Consider the following 24,624-nt stretch of genomic DNA (forward strand, 5'->3'; position numbering starts at 1 on the left):
ATGGACACCTTGTCAGCCAGGGATTCAATATTTTTGAATTGAGTAGAGGTGGAAACCCATCTCACAATTCCAGTATGAATGCTGTGAACACAAAGATGGGTTATATGACAACAAATACAATTTCTACTAAGTCTAGTATGTTCATCTTCTTCAGAGACACGCAGGCAATGTGGACCTAGGCCAGGATAGCAATGGAAGTAAAAGAATCTATCACCTTAGAAATATGGATATGGGCAAATATCCTAATGAGGTTAATTACAGTATACATTACTAAAAATTAAATTTATTTAATTAAATTTTAGATGTTTAAATCAAATCTTGTTTTAGGAAGAATTCTTCTGGATTCTTCTTCTGAGTCACTCTGTATAAATAAATCAAATAAAACAATTAAAGAAAAATCATTTTATATTATATATTGCTTGTCCATTATGACCCATAGAGGAAGGATATATATGATCTGTTTAAAAACTAAAATGATTTGAATAGGTACCATTCGACACATGGTGCTCCTAAATAAACTCGTTGCAGAGAGCTTCCTCATAATAAAATTTCCCTCTATTGTACTATGAAAGTCTAATGTTCCTAATTTAATTAATTTTACCAAAGAAGAAGGATTCCCAAATGTCTTCAACAAACTTTCAACCATAGCAATATTTGAAGCACTTAACATTTACGATTAGCACTATTAGGCATATGTAACAATGTATTTTCAGATTGCCACATTTCTGCTCTATCTGGGGGTTGTATCTCTGGGGAAAATGCAAAATATGGGTCAGTTTATCTATTTGCATTTATTTATGTGCATGTTAACTTGTAGAAAATATCTATTTGAATTTATTCAGTCCATCCAAAGTATAGACTCCATTCACAGGAACATTTTAAATGCCAAATGACCTTTTCTTTTTAATAACAAAAGCTGACATTTTGTGAAAGAAAATTCTTTATGCATTTATCTTTACAATGTGTATTTACTGTAAGTATGACATAAAACATAACTTTGTTCTAATTTCCATAAGTGCTGTTTACATTATGCTTACAGCGTTTTTAAAGCATTTACATTATGTTTGAAAGAAATGTTAACAGCATAACATATTAAATGTTGGAACTGTTACATTAAAACAGCACTTTTGTTGAAATCAGAAATGTGTTTTGTCCTTAAGAACAATCTATAGGTATGGTTAATGCTTTGAAAGTGAAGTATAAATTTCACAAATCCTCTTTGAAGTACTGTAAACAATTCAGTCATGGAAATGATCTGTTAAATTTGAGGACACAGGAGTGAACTAAAACTGCTTAACAGACCTTCGACTAATCATAAAGCTGCTCTGTATTTCTTAGATTCATTAAAAAGTAGAATTTCTTGGAATCTAGGATGTGAGCGTAATAGTAATAATAAAAGCTTCGTCTTACAGTGGTGAAGAAATAAATGTGTGTCTTGGTTACATCTCAACCTAAATGCAGCAATAGCTAAAACCTTGGAAAGTATATAATCTGACAGTCTAAATGCACAAATAGCATGTGTTAAAAGCTGCCTTCCACAGAAGGGACTTCTGTCTTCAAATCAAAACCAGAAAAGAGTTAAATCAGAGAATAGATACCAGCAATGTTAGCTACTTCCAATAATACAAAATTGCATGCCTCAAATTACGGAAAATGATTTATCTGTGAACTGAAGAACTGATTTACACTCTTTGTTCACCACCCTAGAACTTTCATTGCAGTCATAATAACAAGAGTCAGCTAAATATGATGTACACCTTAAGCCAACATCTGCTCTTTGACTAAAGCTACTTTAAGGTATATATTTTTTTAATTCATCAAAGGTGAATGAAAGTGGCAGTAAAAAATTGGCTTGGATTTTGAATGCCAATAATTCTTCCTAGTGTGATGCTTACTGCAAAAGGCCACAAAATAATATGAGTGTAGGCCTCCAGTATGAAATCACCATTGGCTTCCATGCTGCTGTACCTTGATGGCAATCAGGCTTTCTGTATGGGGACATCAGAGACCTATTGAAAATACACAGTGAGAAGAAATGTGTAGAAATACATCAGTGACTTGCAACCTGAACTGTTTTAGCTCTGGTCATATTTCTGATAAAAGTGAAAATCCACTGACAAAATATCATGGCCATCCTAAGCCAATAATAATAATAAGCAGGGGTACTTTAAATGTAGTCTGTTAAATATTAACACAATTGAAATGGTAACATGCAAAAGTAAAATGTTAAGGAAAATGTTGTGGGTTTTTTATTTCATTCCCTCACCTACTGCAAAGAAAATAGATGCTTTTAAGCAAGCATATAAAAACCTAAGAATGATCACATTGGTTCAGTGCAATGGTCCACCTCCTCCTCTATCCTGTTTCCAACAGCACTCATAGGCTGGTGCTAAGGAGGACTGAAAACAGGACAAGCATATATGGTATTTCCCAGTATAACTCTTCCAGCTTTTCTGAGATTAGGAGTTTTCCTGAGCCTGATTTGTCACATAAATAACTGTCAATGAAACTTTCTTTTCAATGCTTGCCCTTTCTTCTCTTGAATCTATCCACAACATCACAAGGTGTTCCACAGATCTACTTGTGTTGAGAACCATGTACTTTTGTTTCCCTAGAGCATGACTGCCGCTAGCTTCATCTGATAGTCCCGAATTCTTGTGCCAGGAGAGACAAGGAATAGCTGGTCCCTATATACTTCCCCCAAGTCACCATGATTTTGCTAACCACCAAAATCATACACCAAATTTTGCATCTTCTGGGCCGAAAAAACTTATCACATAGAAATGTTGTCTTTTATGGCTTAACAATGATCCCTCTTTTGATGGTTATATTAAATTTTTTTTAATTTCTACAAGTTAAAACATCTGCCCCAAAACATTAGGCAACGGTATCCAGGCTAACAACCACAAAGTAAGTAGACTTTTTATAATCCCCTATATAATTAGTCATTACATTTTCTTTTATTTTTTCTTGTTTCCCAGGTTCTCTATTAATTCATGGGGTTGGAGAATTGATGATGTAAACAGAAATTGCTTTTAAAAACTACTGATATTTGCCTAGCTACTGTTTGCATGGTAAATTGTACTGTACGCCTCGTTATTGCTAGGGTCTACTGACTACTCTGTCTTGCAAATAAACCAGCAGCCAGTGTTTGAGCCTATAGGCTAACGGCAAGATATGTGCATCAGAAAGGTCTCAGTTAACAGAGTACTTTATTTGTAATGTTGTAAACTATGCTAGAGATATTCTGGAACCTAGGAGCTGGGTACACTTCTATTCTCACATCACCCTCTTTGTACAACTTTCTTGAGAAGGCCTTATATACTGAGGTCTGTAGTTCAGGGATCAGTAACCTTTCTATCTTTAGCACTGTTGTATTTATCCCGCCGCTTCCCATTGTCAGGTGTGCAACTTCAATTGTCTTCCTGTAATAATTGAGCTCAACGGATAAGAGCTGCGTACCATATTGGGAGGAATTTGAGTTTTTTGTAGTTTCTTATCGAAAAATGTGAATTAGGATTGTCTGCCTAAAGTTTGGGATTTTTCCCGTTAAAGTCACCTTATAAATAATAGGAATATGTAAAAGGCATATAAAGGCAGGGAAGTTACATTCCATTATTTCCCAAGTTGTATTCTTTAGTTAGCTCACCGATACACAGAATTCCACATTTCCCTCTGTGTTACACTTTAATGCTGTGCTTTTGTAGCGGGTATTTTAGGTAGTGGCTCTTAGACATCAATACAGTATCGCTGCCATTAAAGCAGTGTGGAAAATAGATATTTTTTTTTTTAATGATTGAAATGTGAATAAAACATTGTTTATGGCCCTTTTATAAATATAAGCCCAACAATCTGAAGTTTTTTTATGAGTTTGGATATTTTATGAGGAAGTGCTGTTTTCTACTAGCATGATTTCCCTTGCATTCTGTGTTTCCAAAGAGAATTGTAACATTTTCTTGTGTGGAATTCTGTTTTGGCACATTGCTAACAGCAGTAGATGTTAGATACTGTCTATTACCCTGCCTCTGCCAACAACCACAAACGGAATGTTTGCATCTGCTTTGAGCCGTGCACCAAATTGGAAACAGTTGTCGTGCTTATATTGTGCCTGCACAATTGACTGATGACAACTACCCTTCAGTGTACATGGGGTTTTTTATGCGTAATTATTTTTACTGCAGAGCTGGGAACTTAAGAAAATCCTGTGAGCAAATCTTGGATGACTTGAAGTTAGGAATAATAGGGTAGTGAGAAGAATTGAGAAGATGATAGGAATTTGTCTGAAGCCAGAAAACAATGTTTCAGAAGTAGATTCATCCTTTCACCTTGAATATTTTAAATGTTTGAGAAGGTTTGTAGTTGCTGACTTTTATTTTCATTTCCTTTGTAATTACTGTAAATGAAGCAATCAGTATTACACTTTCCCATGACATTTTCAAATTACTTTCTGGTACCTCCTCCTCCTTTCCTGGAAGTAATAAGGTTTTCTATGCATTACATTTGGCTCTGTGGTACTAAGCTCAGTAATTTTTACCAAAACCAAGCATTCTACTTAGCATTGGCACATTCTTCTCCCATAGATGCTATTATTTTAACCAAACCAGTAAGAAAAAGAGCAATTTATTTTTCTTGGAAATTGAATTTCAGTTGAGACATATTTACTTTTCTTTAAAAAATATGTTACAGTTCATGTATCTGTAACATGTATCTGAAACCAGAGATAATAAGATTAAGCCAGATTTTGACTCAAATGAATGGTAATGCTTTTGGTTAAATTATGTTATTTGCAATCAAAATATGATCTTTAAAACAAATGATTGTTAATTTATTTCAATATTATGCTGCTAAATTAACAAGTTAATTATCTGATTATCATATTTGGATTCATTTGGTACTTAATTTGGCATGGTTTTATGCATGAAATTTCTGTAAAGAAAACTCTTTTTGTATATTCATGTATGGTATATATATATGTATATAAAAAAAAAAGTTCTGAAATACTTCAAAAAATGCAGTCATAGTTAACCTGTGTGTTGGTTTCTGTGATTGCTTTTTAAAGTCTAAATAAAGCCATTCTACAGTATCGGACAATTTAAAGCTGTCATCCATAAGCAAGAATATTTACTGCTTCTTGCAAATGAGATCAGACCCAAGTGAGAAGTTGGTCTGATGAGGTACCAACTTTTAAAGAGAAAAGCATTGAAGTTTCCAGTTTTTGAATGAAGCTGCTATAGGAATAGTAGTCTAATGTGTTGCTATGCTTTATTGCATGTATTTTTTTTTCACAGGAAGGAAAGGTACCTATGACTGTAGCCATATATATCAGAAATATTTGATAAATTAGAAATATTTGATCTTTGGAAAATGAACATAATATATGAAGTGCCACATATGTTCTAAAAAATTTTGCATGTATATGCTTACAAATATTACATTTAAAGTGTTGGAATTAAAATCAGTGTGAACAGTTATCCTGGCTATCTGAGAACAGTGAATAACCATATGTAAATAACCTATGTGTTGACATAGCTAATTGTCCTAAGTTGTGGGCTTCCTTTGTGGTTCGCAACAAAATATACCGATTGTTACAAGGATACTACTGAAGAACTTTAGTAGGAAATGAAAGTTAAGATCATTGAGAAAGCCATGTGGTTTTTCTAAAGATATAAAAGTAAAAGCAGTATGTATTTCACCAGAAACACTGTTTGGGATTTATTGCACAAGCCTTATTAAGATCCTTTCCTTATATATCTGCTTTTTAGCAATTCCTTTGTTCAAGAAAGAAAAGTTCTGCTTACAGGACTTTGTTTTGTTTTGTTTTGTAGGGGTTTGTTTTCAATTTTCAGTGGAATTTCTACTGTAAAGTATATTTTCTTGAGCTACTATTATGTTTGTTCCTAATGAAAGGACTTGTCAGTAACATTGGCTAATGGTGCTGCGTAAAGCATAAACGGTGGCTTTGCAAAAAGAGAGTGAGAAAGGGCAGCATCTTGCAGCCAGGAAGTGACAGTGCCAGCCCAGGTGCAATACTTGAGGTCAGCAGGGTAGAAGGCGCCTAGCCACTGCTCAGCTGAGCTCCTTGGTCCTTAGCAGATGAGTGGAATCCCTGAGAAACTGAAAAAAAAAAAACCCAAACCACTGGGTTGAAGAAAATCACAGATAGTCCATACCCAATTACACCACTTATATGAACTCTGATTATTGTATCATGTAGGAATTTGGCAGTGATAAAGGCATGTAGGCTAAGTTTGTTGAGAAAAAGAATTGCTCACTTAGAAATTGGGCCTAAATTATTGCCAGTGGATTGCCTCTCTAGAACTCACTGTATCATAAAACTTGTAATAAAAAGTAAGTACTGTCACAGACGCAGTGCGTACATAAACCATCCTTAAGAGTGGGCATTTGAAATACTGAAACAAAAATAATGCATTTACAAGCTATGTAAAGCCATCACAGCCAAGAAGGTAATAACCCAGTATAGGGCTTTACTTGCTGTGCTCTACCACCAGAGAGAATGCTGCACAAAATGTAGAAAGGATACATGGGTATCTGGTGAATTCTGAACTTGGAAATTCAGAAAATAAGATACAGAAATGTGGAAGTCCCAAAGGAAAATTCTGTCTACTTTGCTGTTATAAGGAGAGCTGTGGGCAGAATTGGCAGTAGGAATCTGAGGGTAGCAGAGAGAGGGAGGCTTCTTGCTGGGGAAAAGATGAGACTGAGAAGAGAGGGGATCTAGGAAAACTTTTATGACCCTGGTAACTGACATACATAAAAGTGCAATTTTATGTGTTTGGGGTTTGGAGAAGTGTTGGTATTATGTGCTTTTGTGCCTGCCCATTTTGCCTAATGCCTATTATGTTTCAATAATTCATACACTGAGCTCAATTTTAAATCAGTTGCTTCAAGGTAGGGTGCATTGGTCATTATAGGAACCAAAGGAAGATAAGAAAAGTATTTAATTCCTTCCACTAAAACCTTTATTGTCTTGCAGAGTTCTGCTGCGATTGCATGCATTCGTTTGGCAGGCCTTCATTCTTGTTGCTTTGTTTGTGCAGCACAGAATAATGGTAGCAACATTTCATTAAGAGGCAGCCATGCTAAAAACTAATAAAAGCTTACTATACTTTATAGCTGCTCTATACATTTGACTCTCCTTTGGCGGATATAACATTTTTTCTATCATGACCTGACTGTTTATAACTGTACACAACCCTTGTAAGTAAGCTATTTATTGCTTTTGCTACTAGTTTCATGTCAGAGTAGATATGTACCAGTGTATATGTGAGTTGTATGATTGGTTTGTGTACGTTTATTTATAGTAATGGATTCATTTTAAAGAATCTATTCACATGGTGTTCCATGAGAATATATTCAGGGACAGGTTTGAACCAATTTGTTTGTGGAAAAGGTTTAGTCCTTGTCTTTTAAGCTTTACACAGTCATCTTCTGAAATAATAGCTACTCCAGGGGTGCACAGCACGTGCATACAGATACTGTTTTTAGTGTGAGCTGTTAAGGGACAATAAATTGATGAACAGTAAACACACAAATACTTTTTTTTAAGGCTCTATTTGTAATGTCTTATGTAAGAAGAGTAGCAGAGTGTCTTTACTTTGCTATACGTATCCTCCTGCAGGAGACTCCTGATGGTGTATGAGGGCTTAGACGTGCACACAAAGGAACAGTTAATGATGCCTCCTCCTTCAGTTTGTATGTGATGATATGTAAAGCTATTCATATCTCTTGCAACACACTGTTATTTCCAGTAATGAAGGCTTGTCTGACCAGGAATGAGGGCTACTCACACTGAAAAGCTGAGGAACCCTTGGCAGCCTAGATTAATTGTTTTTTACCTCAAGCATTTCTGTGACTGGAGAGGCTCAAACAGGGGCCTTTTCTTCAAAAAAAGATTTTCTGTGGCAAGATAGTGATTTTTTTAATACAAATTAATTATTTAAACTAATACTATAAAAAAATCAAATAGACAACACAGTATTAGTGGACAAATTTGTAGTATTTTGGGTTTTGTATTTTTAATAACTGAGCTAATTCAGTTTATGTTTTCTACAAAGACACATCAGCAGTGGACCATATGATGCTCACTTACAACTTGGCAGAGTAGTGAAAGGAAGGTAGCCCCAAAATCTGTTGTACTTGTTCCCAGATAAACAAACAAATAAATCAGTGCATCTATAGACTTGTAGGAATTTGGCATATTAACTTGTTCAGCCAACTTGTCACCCTTAATCCTCCTATTCTATAGTCTAATGAAAAATTAACATATCATAAATGAAAATATCTTTTTTTTTGCTTCTTTTTTCATAACCATGGGAAGAAAATGGCAGCATCTGAGGCTTTTTAAATATCTGTATATGCATTTTTCAACTTCTAAGCATCAGCCTGATTCTATGAGAATTTTATTTTAAGTTGGAAAAAAATTCCAGGGGATTATATCCTCTGTTCCCTTCATATTGTTTTAGTAATGAAAGGGGATGGCTATTTTAATAGCAGAGTATTTGCTTTTCTTAGAGGAACACTGAGTGTCGGAATTTGTGGTGTTATAGAATCGGAATCATAGAATGTTTTGGGTTGGAAGGGGCTTTTAGAGTTCATCTAGTCAAACCCCCCTGCAGTGAGCAGGGACACCTTTAACCAGATCAGGTTGCTCAGAGCCCTGTCCAACCTCGTCTTGAATGTTTCCAGGGATGGGACCTCCATTACCTCTCTGGGCAACCTGTTCCAGTGTTTCACCACCCTCATTGTAAAGAATTTCTTCCTTATATCTAGTCTAAACCTACTCTGTTTTAGTTAAAAACCATTACCCCTTGTCCTGTCACAACAGGCCCTACTAAAAAGATTTTCCCCGTCTTTCCTAGAGGCTCCCTTTAAGTACTGAAAGGCCTCAATAAGGTCTCTCCGCAGCCTTCTCTTCGCCAGGCTGCTGCTCTTTATTGCAGTCTGTGGTGGGAGATGGTCAGTCTGAATTTCCATAAACAGTTCAAGTCCAGCGGAACGTTTAGCATTTGGTGTTAGAAGTAAGCTAAAGGAACCCATAGAGTGGTCACTGTAAATATAGGTATATGCTAACTTTGAGCCATGATGGAAGCCTATCTATCTTCACAGTTAATATTATGCATTACATTGTTCTGTAAATTTTTTCCCCAAATAAGCAAAACATTCTATGGTTTTGGCTTGCCTCACATTTCTTAAGTGAATTTTCACACTTTTCCACATGAACCTCCAGAGAAATTATTCACCATGGTTCAGACCTGAATTTCTCTTGCTTTCCCTGATTGTGTCTCAGTGTTCCTTTTGTTCTCCCCAGTTATTTTCAACATATAGTTAAAATCATCACCACAAGGTGGAGTTCTGAACTTTCTGGCATTATATCAACAGGGAGTAAACATAATTCCTTCCTAACTGCTATACTTCAATTATATCTGAAATTTGCAGGAATGTTTATAGGCATAAACGTTCAACAGAAGAAGGGAATAACTTTGGAATTATTTTTATGGTCAAGATAGAATCTTAAAGTGTAGTTGGTGCTGGTTTTAAACCTGGACTTTTTAATCTCTTCTTGTCATGTATGTGTATAGTTGACCCAAGGAAAAAAAAAAAAAAAGTAAGAAGAAGGAAAAAGAAAGGTAGTAGATTTACTGTCTAAGAGTATTTTTTCCCATTTTCTTCTACTCACTAAGAACCACGGTCCTGCAGCACATCAAAGATGTTGACTGCAGATGATATTATTAGTGCTTACAGAGAAGGAATTTTCTGTCACACAGACACTTAAAATTTTTGGAAGGAAAACACCATCTACACTTATTGTCAGTATAAACAATGAATTTTTATAACATGGGATTTGGTATTAGTTGGGTGTTTAAAGGAATTCTATTATGCATGCCCAATTATCAAGCTGAAATAATTTCTTGCTTTGCAACTCTGACAGGATTTTCAAAGACATATAGATTTAATAAATACAAGGTTTTGAAGGAATTTCTTTGTTGTCTCCTATAAAGATAGTGCTTTGTAAAATTGCCAGCGTTTCTAGCTCGTTGTAAATGGCTACTTTTCCACACCTGTAACTCAGATCTCAGTTTGAATAGTTTAACTCCTGTCTTTAAGCAGATAAGCTTTAGAGTCTGAAAACAAACACGGGACTCTTCTTGTTCCATAAGGTTAATTAACAGCTGGAGTTAATTCGAGGAGTTGCAGTAGCCGGCGAATCGCCAGCGGCGAGGTGGGTGGTGGTGCTGAAAGGACAGCTCAGGGCAGCACCTCCAGCCTCGCGCGTGGGGTGCCTAACTGCCACGGACGGAAAGGGACAGTCGTTAAGGGTTCTTAAAAGTGCCTTTACAATAAATCTTACTGATTATAAAAAAAAAAAAAAATATTTGTAGTGTGTAGTGTTCTCCTTCCTTATGGATACGCTACAACCTCCGAGGTCGTGCAAACCTGTCCTTTAGGAGGGCTGTGAGAAAGTCCTTTCTTTAAATGTTTCTGCTTTAATGCTTATGAGATGATGCAAACGAAGATATTGGGTGTTGTTTTGGTTTGCTTCTCTCTGTTTTGTTGCATTAATTTATAGCATGATATTGTCCCTCAGCTTCCCTGCAAATCCCTTGTTTTGGGATGTCATGCAATATGACTTTAATCTGTTATGTTGCTCAGTAGTGATGAAAAGTTCAAACTATTAAGCTTTAATCGAACAAAACAAAACCAGCAGAATTTGGAGACACAGTTAACACTTTGGTCTAATTTTCCTTAACCTGTTTACTCAGTCATTAGGAATTTAATCTCTGATATTTTAAGCAAATTTTGAAAAACCTACTGATATTTTCATTTTCATATGCTATATGTATGTTTCTCAGTTTAGAAGACAAGGAAACAAATCCCTCAAACAAACAAACTTTGCTCTGGAGGTAAAAATGAGAAACACTCTTGTGAATAAATACTAAATTCAGTAGCATAACACATATAAATGTCAGGATATGCTTATTAGGGACAAAGGTGACTTTTTATTATAATTATTGAAAATTATCTAATTAATGACCAGGAGTAATGTCTTTATGGGCAGGGACAGAAAGAATTCTAGCCTAACTCTGCTACTAGATCTCTCTGTGGCCTTAAATGGCTCACAGTGTGTTCAGTGTCTGAGCTCAAATTGTTCTGAAAAAGTTTAAAATAAGTATATATCACACCTTGTGTGACGAAGTTCTCTGCTTAGAACATAGGCCCACCTTCTCTTAAGCTTCAGTAGGAGCTAGTACAAAAACAGATTTGAGGACAAAATTTGGCTTTGTATATTTGAAATTCCTAAATGAATGTTGCAGCTCTGTTGAAATCACTATTTATTAAGGATTACTTATTGAAATATTTCTAATAGTGTGTTGTTTTCCATGTGTTTTGTCTTTTCAAATTTTAAATAATGCCATGATTCCTAACCATTCCATAATCTATTGCCTAAATTCAGACTCGGTCAATTCTCTGGAATTTAAAAATAAACAAAACTGTTCACTCATTACAGAGCTATATGCAAAATGCCAACTATATGTTTAAGAAACCTTACTGGTGCAATATAGTTACAGAACTCTAAGACCTTGATTAGATTTCACAGAATTCTATTTTATTCATCTTTTAGCCATTTAAAAACCTCGGGCTAAGCAGAGAGACATCTAAGAAATCATCTCTAAAAGCAACATAAAATGGATGTACATTTAGGAGTAATCTAACATTTTCAGCTCTTTTGGTAGACCACTCCTGCATAGCTGTGCATGTGGGCTTTCAAAGCTGAAACTGCTTATGTTTTGCTAGTGATTGCAGGTACAGTTCCAAGTCAGATGCACTTTGTAAGGAAAAAAGGTGTTTATTAAATAAGAGAATGAGAAGCAGCAAAAAAAATACTCTTACAAGTACACAAAATTTTCCAACTCTCTGACAAATAAGCAGTGTTGGTCCTTGCATAGTTTGGTTACTATTTCCACAAGTTGAGCATTTTCTTTAAAAATTCTTCCTAATTACTATGGTGAAATAGCCCTAATGGTAAGAATGTAGTCTAGAGCTACTCTTAAATATATCAGTCTTTTAGAAACTGGCAAATGAATAAGACGTCAAATTGTCATGTTTGAGACAGGACCATGATACCACTGGCTTTTAAATGTTGCCTTAAATCTCCAGTTTTAGCAATAATCACTGTTAGCTGCCTCAGTTCAGGCTTTTGTCAGTGTTTTGAAAATCTCTGTTTCTTAGACAGAGTGAGGTAGGTGTCATTTTCAAACTGAGCATATAACATAAAGTTTTAGAGCAAGAACATGATATCTACTTAGCTTATTGCCAAGATCATGTGGAGTTGACTGCAGTATCATTTCTGTGGACATGGAAGCCCGTGGAAGTAATGTCTTTGCCATGGTGGCCTGTAGATGCATGTGTTAGCTAGCTAGTATTGCATACTACTGTTAAGCTGAAAAACACCGCTTCTGTCAGCCTCTTCTGTTAGAAAACATTTCTTATGTGAGAAATAAGAGCAAGACCCCACTTAAAAGTATTATTTGTTAGAACCAAGTCCTTCTGGCTTCCATTCAAAGCTTGCCATTAATTGCTGAAGTAACTTCTCTAGAGATTTGTGACTGCATCACTAACTCCAGGGAAGCAACCCCTTCCTAATTTGCAGACAGCTATAGGCATCACTTTCTCTTTTTACCAAGATGCAGATCAAGGACAACACAGATCCCAGTCGGAGTTGAACTGGAATGGTGTTTTATGGTTCTTCTCTAGTTTAATGCTGAGCCAGAGTCAACTGCAACTATTTAATAACATGGATCAAAATCCTGTTTCAGTTAGTTCCATTACCTGACTGTAAGAAACGTATGCAAACTGTTGCCTGTCATGTGATTTGAGAGTTCTGATGTTATGAATCTGAATCATTCATTCTCACCATATTGAATACAACATACTCATTAAATTCCTAAACACAAGCCATGAACTTCTGGCAAAGAGCAAAAAAAAAATAATCTTACTTTAATAGTGGCAGGACCAGAAACAGGTAAACTAAAGATGGTCCTGCAACTTGTGTTTTAATACAAAAAGTATACTATAACTATACATACTTACCATAACTAAACATGCTGTATTCTATAACAATGTAGCTGTTGCTCATTCCAGGCTTAAAATTGTTTATTTTTCTAGTGTAAGTAGGACAGAAAAGTCTCATAATCTTCACCTCATTCTCAACTGGTTTCACGGTAGGTTTGGGAGCAAATAGGCACCAGACTTTTCTAAGTTGTCTTTAACTTTCAGATTTTATTCCAGTTTAGCTATTCCCAGGAGCTCCCTACCATTGCATGTCTATGAACATTCTTATCTGCCCATACCGAACCTTTTCATACAACCACAAAAGGCAAGATCATAACACTAGACCTATGCACCAAAGATAACTCAAATACAAGGAGCGCAAAATTAACTGAGAAAGTAGGTGAGCAGCCCAGTAACATGATTTTGCAATATCCTGGTTATTTCTAACTTGTTTTGGTTCTCAGACTGAACTGTGGGCTCAGTTTCTTTTAAATATATATTAATTTCTTCACTATTTCTTTTGATTTACCAAAGCCCATCATCTTATAATGAAAAATGGGTGGACTACAATAAAATTTCATCTAAATATATGCTATGTGCAGGTTTAATACAATTTCTTTGGATTCACTTACTGTTATGGTGTAGCTTTTATTGCAAATGGAGCAACATGAGAAAGGGTCATGTTATTGCATTGTTTCTTTGTCCTGCTTCTTTGCTTCAATTTGAATTACTTGCCATTCCACATCCACTGTGGTGCAGATGGAAAACAGGATCATAACAGATTAGTCTGTATGCTTAGCACATGAATACGAGATGCATAGTTCTATGTCTGTTGGGTTCCCATCTTGTACTGAATTACTCACTAATTTCCTTAGAGTGTATCTGACAAGATGCAGTCAAACCATCTTCATGGAAACAGACGGATAGACATCATTTTCCTGAGACTATCACCAGTTATTTTGTTATTGTACTTTTTTCTGTAGACTGAACTACGTCGTTACACATATATTACCTGCACATGTGTAGGAAAATAATTACAACTCTTTCACCACTGACAGTGCAATTATTTTTTTAATTCACTAAAATTAATACTAGATATGATATGAATTGTCCTTCCTTTCAAGAAAGACTCAACAATTTGACCTACATAAAGTTTTGCTATCAACTTTGATTTCTTCCATTTTGCCAAAGCTTGTGTTAAGTTTTGCTTAAATCAATATGGTAGGACAAGAGGCAATGGGCATATACTGAAATACAAGTTCTATTTAAAGATAAGAAAAATAATTTTTTTTTTAACTGTAAGGGTGATTGGACACTGGAACAGGTTGTTCACCAAGGTTGTGACCATCCTGCTTTGAGCAGGGAGATGTGACTAGATGATCTCCAGAGGTTCCTTCTAGCCTCAACTATTCTGTGATTCTATGATTCTATGAAAACAGAGGAAATTATCTGTGTTTCCTGGTGAAATGAGGCTACATGAGGCAGTCTCATGTTTTAACTTTGAGCTTCTATGTGATAATTACCAGTAATTCCCCAGATTTTTCTTATTCATTGGGCTCTTCTTTTCAGAGCAAAAGTCAGAAAGACTGTGTGTTTTCTCATAGTCAGACATGGACACAGAACGAATCAAACCAACCAACAACAAAAAAAAACCCAAAACCCAAACCACCCCACAAACAGATTTCTGTCTGTCTTTTAGAATCCATTTGACAGACTGGAGATTTTTGATGCAGGCAATGAAAGTGAGACCTCTATATGTTGTTGACAATCTGTTAGCTCCTGGTAAAATTAGTGCAATGCTGCTCATGACCAATTGTCAAGTAATAGTCTTCTATTTTTTTCTTCACTGAGTCATCATCATTCCCTTTGCTGGTTATGTCGGTGGTTGTCCATTTTAAGTGAAGCTGTCCATTTTAACTAATACAATTCTAAGACTCCTTTTGTTGATATAACCTTCCAATCAGGAACGACAAGTGCTATTGTCTAAACCATCACAACTATCTGGGAGTCCTACAGCTTGCCTAGATCCATATGTTCGTATTCAACAGCTTAACTTTCAGTTTCCAGTATGGGATTCCTGTGGCTTTTTTCATTAGTGTTTGGCCAGGCACTCCACAAACTTCACAACAGAGGGCCCTTGCTAACATCTTGTAAGTGGGCTCTCTGGTACCTGCTTCAGTAGTCTTTCCAGAGTTTCTGAAAAGCATTCTGCAGGTTCCTCCACATTCTAGACAAAGGTTCATTTTCCCCTTGAGTGAGGACTTTGCTCCATGCGTGCACTTCTGGACTTGCCAAACGGTGCATTTTTTTTAATGAATCCTTTACACAGTGGCTTCTAAACTGCACATAAATGTAGCCATTCTAATAAACTGTACTCCAGTGAATATGAATTGGTTGTGTAAGGGACCACGCTCCTTCTTAGTTGCAGCTATGCAGGCTGACTTTCCACATAGTGAAAAAAAGAAAAGTACACTTGTTGATATTATTATGGCTTTTGTATAATTTCAGATAACTGACCAGTTTTTCCCAATCAGCTGTACATCTCTGGGGTCAAAGTAGGATGAATACGGTAACCTGTTCTAACTAGATAACATGGTCTGATCTCATTTTTACAAAGCAGTCCCAGAGGGGATTATATCTCCAAGAGGGTGCTCCAAGTTTAAAGTCTTCCTTTAGCATTTCATTAGAAACATTTCTTCCACTCCTGTTTGACTTAACACTGCATCCCACCCAGAACTAGGAACTATGTAATCCTATTATTCTTTTATTTGAGTGCAGTTCCAGTTATCTCCATCCAGTCCTTGTTTCAATGGTCTCAAAAAAAATTAAAAGAGACAAACTGATGGTAGAGGACACCAGTCTGTTGTCTTTCATGTGATTTTTTTTTTGATTTTTTGAAACAGAATAATCTATACTGATCATATTGAATCAGAGTATGTTTTTTCTGTGTGCAAACATAAGCAGGTAGCTTACAGGAACAGGCGACAAAACCTTGCGCTGGCCTTGGGACAATGAGAGAAAATCAAAAGCTATTCCTGCAACCTAGCTGAGCCCCTAAGCTCTTTAATAGCAAGAGTCTCCATTTCTCTAGTCTGATAATTTTGCTAATGTACAGTCTCTCTTTATAATTTTTCTATTACTCAATAGTAATAAAAATTACAGTTAAAATTACTCAGAAGTACCTAGTCACTGCAGTTTTCTGGTCCTGTAGTGAAGGTATGATAGGAACTTAAATCACACTTTGTCTAAATTTGGATCTTTATGTAGTCTTATAGGGAACAGATACCTGGTCCCTCAGAATAGAATGTTCCTTAACATGCTAAGGTTGCTAAAGCTAGACACCTAAGGAATTTCCATTCCAACTAGGGATGTGCAAGTTTAAAAGCATATAGAAAGAACAGAGGGAGGGTTGAAAGAATGAGGGGAGGAAGACAGAAAGGGAGAGATAGAGCTTATGGCGGGGGTGGGGGGAGAGAGGGAGGCAGGGAGAGAGGGAGGGAGAAAGACAAGGGGAAAGAGAAAGGGAGAGTAAGAGAGAAAGATAAAGAGAGGTGGGGGAGAGAGGCAGAGAAAAAGGAGGGAATAAGGGATTCTAGAATAGTGGTTCTTGGAGAATAAGTGATCTGAAAAGCTGTTTGTACTATTTGTACAGTGATTAAATACGTGTGTTAGACTGAAATGGATCTGAGGACACAATCTAGTCGATCCTCTTATGTGAATTAGAATCACCTCTAAAGGATATTTATTTAAGTTGCTCTTAAAAATGTGTTAAGACGTGGATTGCCTATTAATGATAATCTGCTCCATCATTTAATTGTCCTGATAGCTGGGCTGTTTTCAATTAGCATCTGATGTAAATCCCCTTTGCTATACTGGTAACACTAATTAAAACCGAGTCTAATTTATATACATCTTTCTTAAAACATGAAGCCACAAACTGAGGAAAGTGCTGTTGGAACTTCAGGAGTGAAGGTCAGGAGACGCTACTTACCTTGTCTGCTCTTTCTGCCAATGAATTCCAAAATTATACTTCACTTTGTTGTAACAATATTGCATGGTTTTTGTCATTATTCACTTTGGGATCTACTTCACCTTCATAGCCTTTTCCATTATTTATGCAGTTGTCCTCTATTTTTTTCTTTTCAAATTGTTTAGCATTTGAGGAAAAATGTAATGCCTATGCTTCCCCCCCACCCAAAATGAAAGAAAAATTGCTGTGTTCCTGATTCAGAAGAATCCTGTTATCATTTGATCAGATCTCTGAATTCATTGAAATTAATCTAAATGACTGCAAAGCTACACCTATTTATAAATATCATATACTTGCATAATTATGATTTTAAATTTATAAGCCAAATTCTGTTCTCTGATATTCAGGAGTAAATACACTTACTGCAGATGTCCCTCCAGATTTGACCTCACTAAAACTGAAAATACTCTATGTCTTATTACAGAAATAGTTTATCCAAAAGAAACTATGTGGGGAACACAGCCAGCTTGCTTTTTTTGTTTGGGGTTTGGTTTTTGTTTTTTTTTTTAATACCAGACTTTTCTGTATAATGTAACACTTTACATTATCTGAAGGAAAATATTTTGGTATCAAAATCATGTTCTGGATATCATGCCTCCTGTTCTGAATGTGACGATCAGGGAATTCTCTTTCACTGCTCTCATATATCAGAACCAGTTATGGCCCATATAACTGTCATTGTTTCAGTAACCTGTAAATTTGTTGCCATAATGAAGCTTCCCAATAAACAAAGTTATTTTTATTTATTAAGTCAGTGGTTGGATCTACAGCTGAACAGAAAGGCTTATTGTGTAAAGATCTGAGGTTATACATACCATATTTTGAAATGCTGTATATGGGCAGGAGAATATAGTCATGGTTACGGCAGTGGGCAGGAAATCACAGTTTTGAGTCTTGGCTGTGTCACAGACTTTCTGTGTGACTTTGGACAAGCTACTCTTTGTGCATTAGCTAATAATACTATCTCTATCTCCCAGGGGTGTTGTGAGAATACATTCATTAGTGTTTGTAAGGCGCTTGGATACTATAGCGATGGGGCCATATAAGCACTTAGAGAAACAATCCATTTTTGCAACAATGTGTATCTCCCTGACTAAGGACTTTTTTAGTGGAAGTTTTTTCATAGACGCTTGTTATGAATAAATCTACTTTATAATGATACAGTGAGGTTAAACTGCCTTTTGGAGTGCAGTTTCACTTTAGTATTCAGAACAGGTGTAAACAGTCATAAGTTTGAAAGCTGTTCCCAAGGAAAGAGAATAGAATTTTTATAGTCAGACATTTGAATAGGAAAGATACCTCTCCTGATTCATCTAGTTCAAAACATGGAGGATTATTTACATCTGTATCTGTCTCGCAAATAGTTTATTCTATTTTAAGCACTTCTCATTACATTGTCTAAACTACCTCCTCAGGCAAGTCATTCCATTGCCTAATTGCCTTTGAAGTTAAACAGTTTGCTCAAATGTCTACCCTATTTTTTCCTTGTGGATATAAGCTGCTCTTTCAGTCTGTCCTTTCTTTCTGAAATAACCTTCACTCATACGTGTTCAGTTCAGACACACAACACAGTTACAGCAGGTTAACAAGGTACTGCTTTAGAGCTGATGGGAGGTAAATTGGTAAGCCACTGTAATTTGATTTGATAATTTGCCTGGCTGAGTGCTGTACAGTATTAAAATCTGAATATGGGGCTCAGAGCATTAGCACCAAGGAGAAGGAAAAGAATATCCAATATTCCCAAGGCCTTTGTAGAGGACTTATTGGTGATAATAGGGGGAATAGGTGCTGCAGAGACTTCATAAAGAGTTTTGTTTTGTTATGGCTTGTTTTGTTTTTATTTGTATAAACTAGTGGCAACAGACACATTATGGAAGTAAGGTATTTGGAAGAGTGTAAGCAGTCCCTGAGGACAGTGAAGAGGGGTCTACATTTTTTGAGGCTCAGGAAACAAAATATCTGTTGTTCATTCATGTAAAACTTTTTAATTTGGGGGCTGAGTTCAAACAAATTTCCCAGAGAGACAGAGGCATCAAATAGAAGTTTCAAAACGTTTTCGAATATAGGTGATCATCAGAAGACAGAGACCCTATAAATGTCCCAATGGTGGCAACAGATACTATGTCCTCTCTTACTAAATTATATGTAGAGAATCAACATGGTCTTAAAAAATATCCAACTGTAGGAAATCAAAGCCTGTAGTCAATTACAGGGTGTAAGCATACAGGAAAATAGGCCCCATTTGTTCTGGGGTTCATGGGATTGCTTGTTACTAATTTGCAGTTTGCTGTGAAGTCCATCCCTCCACTCTTCTTGTTTGAATATGTTCTGAACAGGATTGCTTTTAATAAAGTTCCCATAAGAGTAACAGTGGAAATGCTTCTCAAGATGATGGCTTCTCAACATGAATATTTTTTTAAGCTATGGTTAGACTTCCCTCACAGTGCAGGAAAAGAGAGCTTTGTCATTATTATTTTCTTTTTTCTCTCTATGAGTATTGGGGATTGAATGGGGTTGGTATCCTCTATTTTATACGTATGTAACATATACTACTCTGGACAGAAGAATGAAAAATGAAAGAAAGAAGTACACTATTGCCATGTTGTACAAACTTGTTACAAAAGGAGCCACGAACATCAACGCCTAATCTTAGCTTATATTCACAACCATCAGGCTGCTCCGAACCTCATGTATTGCATCCAGTTTTCTGGATTTAGCTAAAGACTCAGTACAGCTATCTTTTCTTTCATTACCAAAAATTTCCTGTATGATTATGTTTTCATAGTAGGCTACTGCAGTGTCAACAAAACCTCTACCAAAATATTCAGGAAAAGATGTAACTCAAAGGATTACTTTTATCTTCTTAAAAAATAGGAAATATTTTACATTTTGTGTCAGGCTAATCCTCTTTGATACACTGTATGCATCACACACAAAAAAATAATTGGGATGATAAAGATTAATATAGTTTGAAAAAAAACAGTTTAAAAAACAAAAGATGCCTGTTTACAAAACTCAGTTCTGATAGTCAGCCAATTAAAAAAGATGAGCACCACAAACAGTGGAAAATTCAAATTTCTGTTAAAAATTTTTTGTCCTATGTCTGTCAAAAGGAAGATACACATCTCTGCCAGCATATCTGGAAAAAGAAAACAGTTAAACCTACTCAAGCTATTACAGTTACATTACTATGTTTTAATGACTGCCTTCTTGAGGGTGTTTTTCTGCATGAGAAGCAGCAGGGTACATAATCTGGAAAGGATAAGGCCTTTTCCTTAAGGAAAAGTAAATTGCAGCTATTTCTCACAGGTCATTGGTCATATACTGATTCTATCCACTTCAATAGGACAACATTATTGATAAGCACCTTCGTACCTATGGTATGTCTGAGGATTGACGCCAGTTGCACATGTTTACATCAACAGAACAACTTCCCCTTTGCTAATCCCTCAGGCAATACTTAATATACAATTCGATGTTATCTTGCTCATACTATCTGATATTTCAGTTTACTACATGAAGTACACACCTGCTTCTCTTATCTCCTCTATATTGTTCTGAAGTGATTATGAAAAAAAAAAAGTTTAAAGCCCGATTGTACTTAATGGTAGAAAAAAAAAATTGTTTGTGTAGGCAAAGAGAAGAAAACAACACAAAATGTGGTTGGTGTTCAAAATAAATCTAAAATATCCTTTTTAACCATAACAATTATTCTAGTTACTATACTGTCTTTTGCTAGTCCCTCATTTCATAGAAGTAATTGTCATGTGTTTTGGGAGTTTGATTTGCTCTGGTTTTATAGATTTCCATTAGTTTTCTGTGAAAAAAGATTTTTTTTTTCTGGTATTGTTTCTTCATAAAGGAAAAAAACCCCACAAAGCAAGATGTTTGTGGATCCAATTTTTGGTAGCATTAGACTTTAATTTTTTATTTAACACGGTTTTACTATGAAGGGTATAACTAGATAAGTGCTATGTACTATACTATATCTCCTTTATAGGGAAGACATTAATACTTAATCTCTTTCAAAGAGAGAAGGAGAGACAGGGAGAGAGAGACTCTTTTACCAAGTTTCAGTTATGTCAGATGCAGTTGGATGCGTTAGGTCAACTTATGTCTGAAATGATGCAAAAAACTCCTCTAAAATCAGTGAAGGTCAGTTTTATGAATACTGTTCTCAGCATCTCAAAGTCGCTGTTATGTAAAGTAGGATGATTGTAAGGGGAAACGCCAAAGTCTTCAATTCTAAATTTTCAGGTATGTGGGCTGTTAGACCCCCTAATGTTGTAGTTTATTCTGTGTTCATTTCCTTTTGCATTTTCAGAAGTTATTTCAATTGAATCATTTATGGTTCTTCCATTCAGATTATAACAGCTATTTTGGAGCGGATAACCCTCAATGGCTGTATATGAGACATTGCCCGGGGTGCTTCCAAGATGCTTTTGAGCTGGGTAAGGAAATCACTGAGTGTTGACACATTCTCAAAGCACTATGGCATGGATTGAAAGCATATAGTTTTTAAACTGTGTTACTGACCTATTATTCTGTGTATTACTGACAGAATAGACTATAGCAGTTTCCTCTGAAATGTTAAACAAAACCAAATAAACATTTTTTTTGCAAAAAAAAATTAACAAGTATTTCTAAAAATTAAATACAATATCTAATCTGTACATGGTAATTCATACACAAAAACTTTAATTAAAAATTACCCGCTTCTGATGTGTCTACTTTTTCTATAGTGGCCATTCAATGTATAATATTATACTAACATAATATCATAATATTACCATTTTATTTGTATACTGGTGAAGTAAAACATACTCCAATTTTTATTGTGACTTTAGGGACAAAGAGTTTCTGCAGGCATGGCTTAACCAATACACTAGTTTAAGATTTAATCATAGAATCATAGAATCATAGAATCATAGGTTGGACAGGACCTCAAGGATCATCTGGTCCAACCTTTCAAGGTAAGAGCACAGTCTAGACAAGATGGCCCAGCACCCTGTCCAGCTGGTTTGAGACCACCTTGAATATACATAAGACCATGGGACAAAAAAAGATGCATCCCAGGGTCGTGAGGGAACTGGGTGATGTAGTAAGCCACTCCTAGTCACATTTCAAAAGTCGTGGCAGTCAAGCAAAGTCCCCAGTAACTATCACAGAATCATAGAATCATGGAATCCTAGGTTGGAAGGGACCTCAAGAATCATCTAGTCCAACCTTTCTAGGTAAGAGCACAGTCTAGACAAGATGGCCCAGCACCCTGTCCAGCTGAGTCTTAAAAGTCTCCAGTGTTGTGGAGTCAACCACTTCCCTGGGGAGATTATTCCAATGGCTGATTGTTCTCACTGTGAAAATTTTCTGTTATGTCCAATCAGAATCTCCCCAAGAGCAACTTGTGTCCATTCCCCCTTGTCCTCTCCATGTGACTCCTTGTAAAAAGGGAGTCTCCACCTCCTTTGTAGCTACCCCTTAGGCACTGGTACATGGTGATGAGATCCACTCTAAGCCTCCTTTTCTCAAGGCTGAAAAAACCCTAGTTCTCTCAGCCTATCCTCATATGGCAGGCTTCCCAGTCCTTTGATCATCTTGGTGGCCCTCCTCTGGACCCCCTCCCGCCTTTCCACATCTTTTTTGTATAGCGGGGGCCAGAACCTGACACAGTATTCTAGGTGTGGCCTGACAAGCACTGAGTAGAGTGGGATAATTGACTTCTTTATCTCTGCTGGTGATGCCCTTTTTGATGCAACCCAGCATCCTGTTGACCATCTTTGCCGAAGCAGCACACTGTTCACTCATATTAAGCTTCCTGTCCACCAGGACCCCCAGGTCCCTTTCCACCAGAGCTGCTCTTCAGCCTGGTGGATCCCAGTCTGTGCTGCACTCCTGGATTATGTTTTCCCAGGTGCAAGACCTTACACTTGTTTGTATTGAAGTTGATAAGGTTCTTGTTAGCCCACTCTTCTAGCCTATGCAGGTGTTCCTGCAGGGTGGCTCTTCCTTCCAGAGTGTCTACTTCCCCACTCAATTTGGTGTCAACTAGAAACTTCATCAGGCTACACTTGATCCCATTATCCTGGTCACTTATGAAGATATTGAATAATGTTGGGCCCCATATCAGTCCCTGGCTCACATTCAAACATTAATTCCATGATCATGACAACTATCTACATACTACTTTATACACTCTTGTTCAGTCAGCAGCAATTAGTTATCATGACTCATTTGCTCTTCCAGATAAGGACACCGGCAACTAAACACATACGGGCTAGTGAACTTGAGCCTGTGAATGAGGGACAGTATAGACATGAGGCATTAGTGTGGGGCTTTCACTGAGTATGCATTAAGTGAAGAGATCACAGAAAGTTTTCTGTCTCTTGTTCAAAACCCTGCTGATAAGTTTGATGATTGGGACAGTCCAGCACAGGTGTGCTGCTAAAACCTCCCAGGAGCTAGCACAAAGAGGGGTCCATGATCCACTTCACTCTTTCTCTATTTAAGGTTAAGCAATGTCCGGGGAGAGTGTATATTCTGCTGTAGAGAACGATGTTCTATCTCTTATAATGTTTGTATAATGCTCTTTGTAATGTTTTATTCATCTGAAATCCGGCTGAATCAGCTACAGTGTCTCCAGGATTTTTACAGAAGTTAGTTCAGGCTGTGCACTGTCGCTGCCCCATATGCCATGGGTATTATTGTAATATCTGGTTCTTTTGCTAAATGCCGAAATCTCAGATACTCCATTTCATGTTGTAATTAAAGCTTTCTATTTTAAAACAATGTAAGCATGCAGAAAAATAGTTCCTATTAGAACAGCACAATTCAAACCACAACCAAAGAGGATGTTTCCCTTTAAAAATATGCTTTGCACAAAAAGTCTTGTGGGAAGTTGCTGTACAGTGGCTACTTCCTTAACTGTAGTAAGCTATAGGCTGCCTGATGTATCTGGTAAATAGAAGAAATAAACTTCCCACAAAAACAAACAGACAAGCAAATAATAAATAGGTTGTGCAGGCAAGGGAGGTTTATATTAATCTGCAGTTCCTGCCATTATCCCACCCCAGGTGTGCATAGATGGGCCTCCAGTGTGTTAATTCCACAGACTCCAGTAATAAATCTCAGATTAGCTTGCAGTAATCCATTTGCATCCTGCTAAACAAAATATTTCTTATACCATTTAGTATTAACTGGCCATATCTAATAAAAGCTAGAGACTGGCTAATACTTTTTTTTTTTTCTCTTTTCTATCAAGTACTAGTGAACTATATTATACATGAATGGCTTGTAAAATTATTGGTTTATATTTCAGAAGGACAAAAAAGTTTGTGTTCTAACATTTAAGATTATAAATTTAAAAATAATTTTCTCCTTTACTTATTTAAGATTTTGGAATGGAGTCCTGAACACAGACCCAGAATAAACAATATATAAAATTCTGGGCCTCCTTTACCATCACAGTCTGATGCAGGTGTAGATGTCTTGAAAACATGAAAGCTTTCAGGTTAAAAAAAGTAGTG

At 36.3% G+C, this 24,624-nt stretch overlaps 1 protein-coding gene across 1 annotated transcript in view; it reads left to right on the forward strand.

Moving 5' to 3' along the window:
* TAFA5 (TAFA chemokine like family member 5) overlaps positions 1 to 24,624 on the forward strand; it is a 365,869-nt gene that overhangs the window by 88,413 nt on the left and 252,832 nt on the right. The window contains exon 2 of the mRNA XM_035897845.1: positions 21,466 to 21,552. Coding sequence (XP_035753738.1) covers positions 21,466 to 21,552 — 87 coding nt within the window. The remainder of the gene's footprint in view (positions 1 to 21,465; positions 21,553 to 24,624) is intronic.

The sequence above is a fragment of the Egretta garzetta genome, unplaced genomic scaffold, assembly GCF_000687185.1.
Source record: "Egretta garzetta isolate BGI_Z169 unplaced genomic scaffold, ASM68718v1 scaffold37, whole genome shotgun sequence".
NCBI classification, from domain to species: domain Eukaryota; kingdom Metazoa; phylum Chordata; class Aves; order Pelecaniformes; family Ardeidae; genus Egretta; species Egretta garzetta.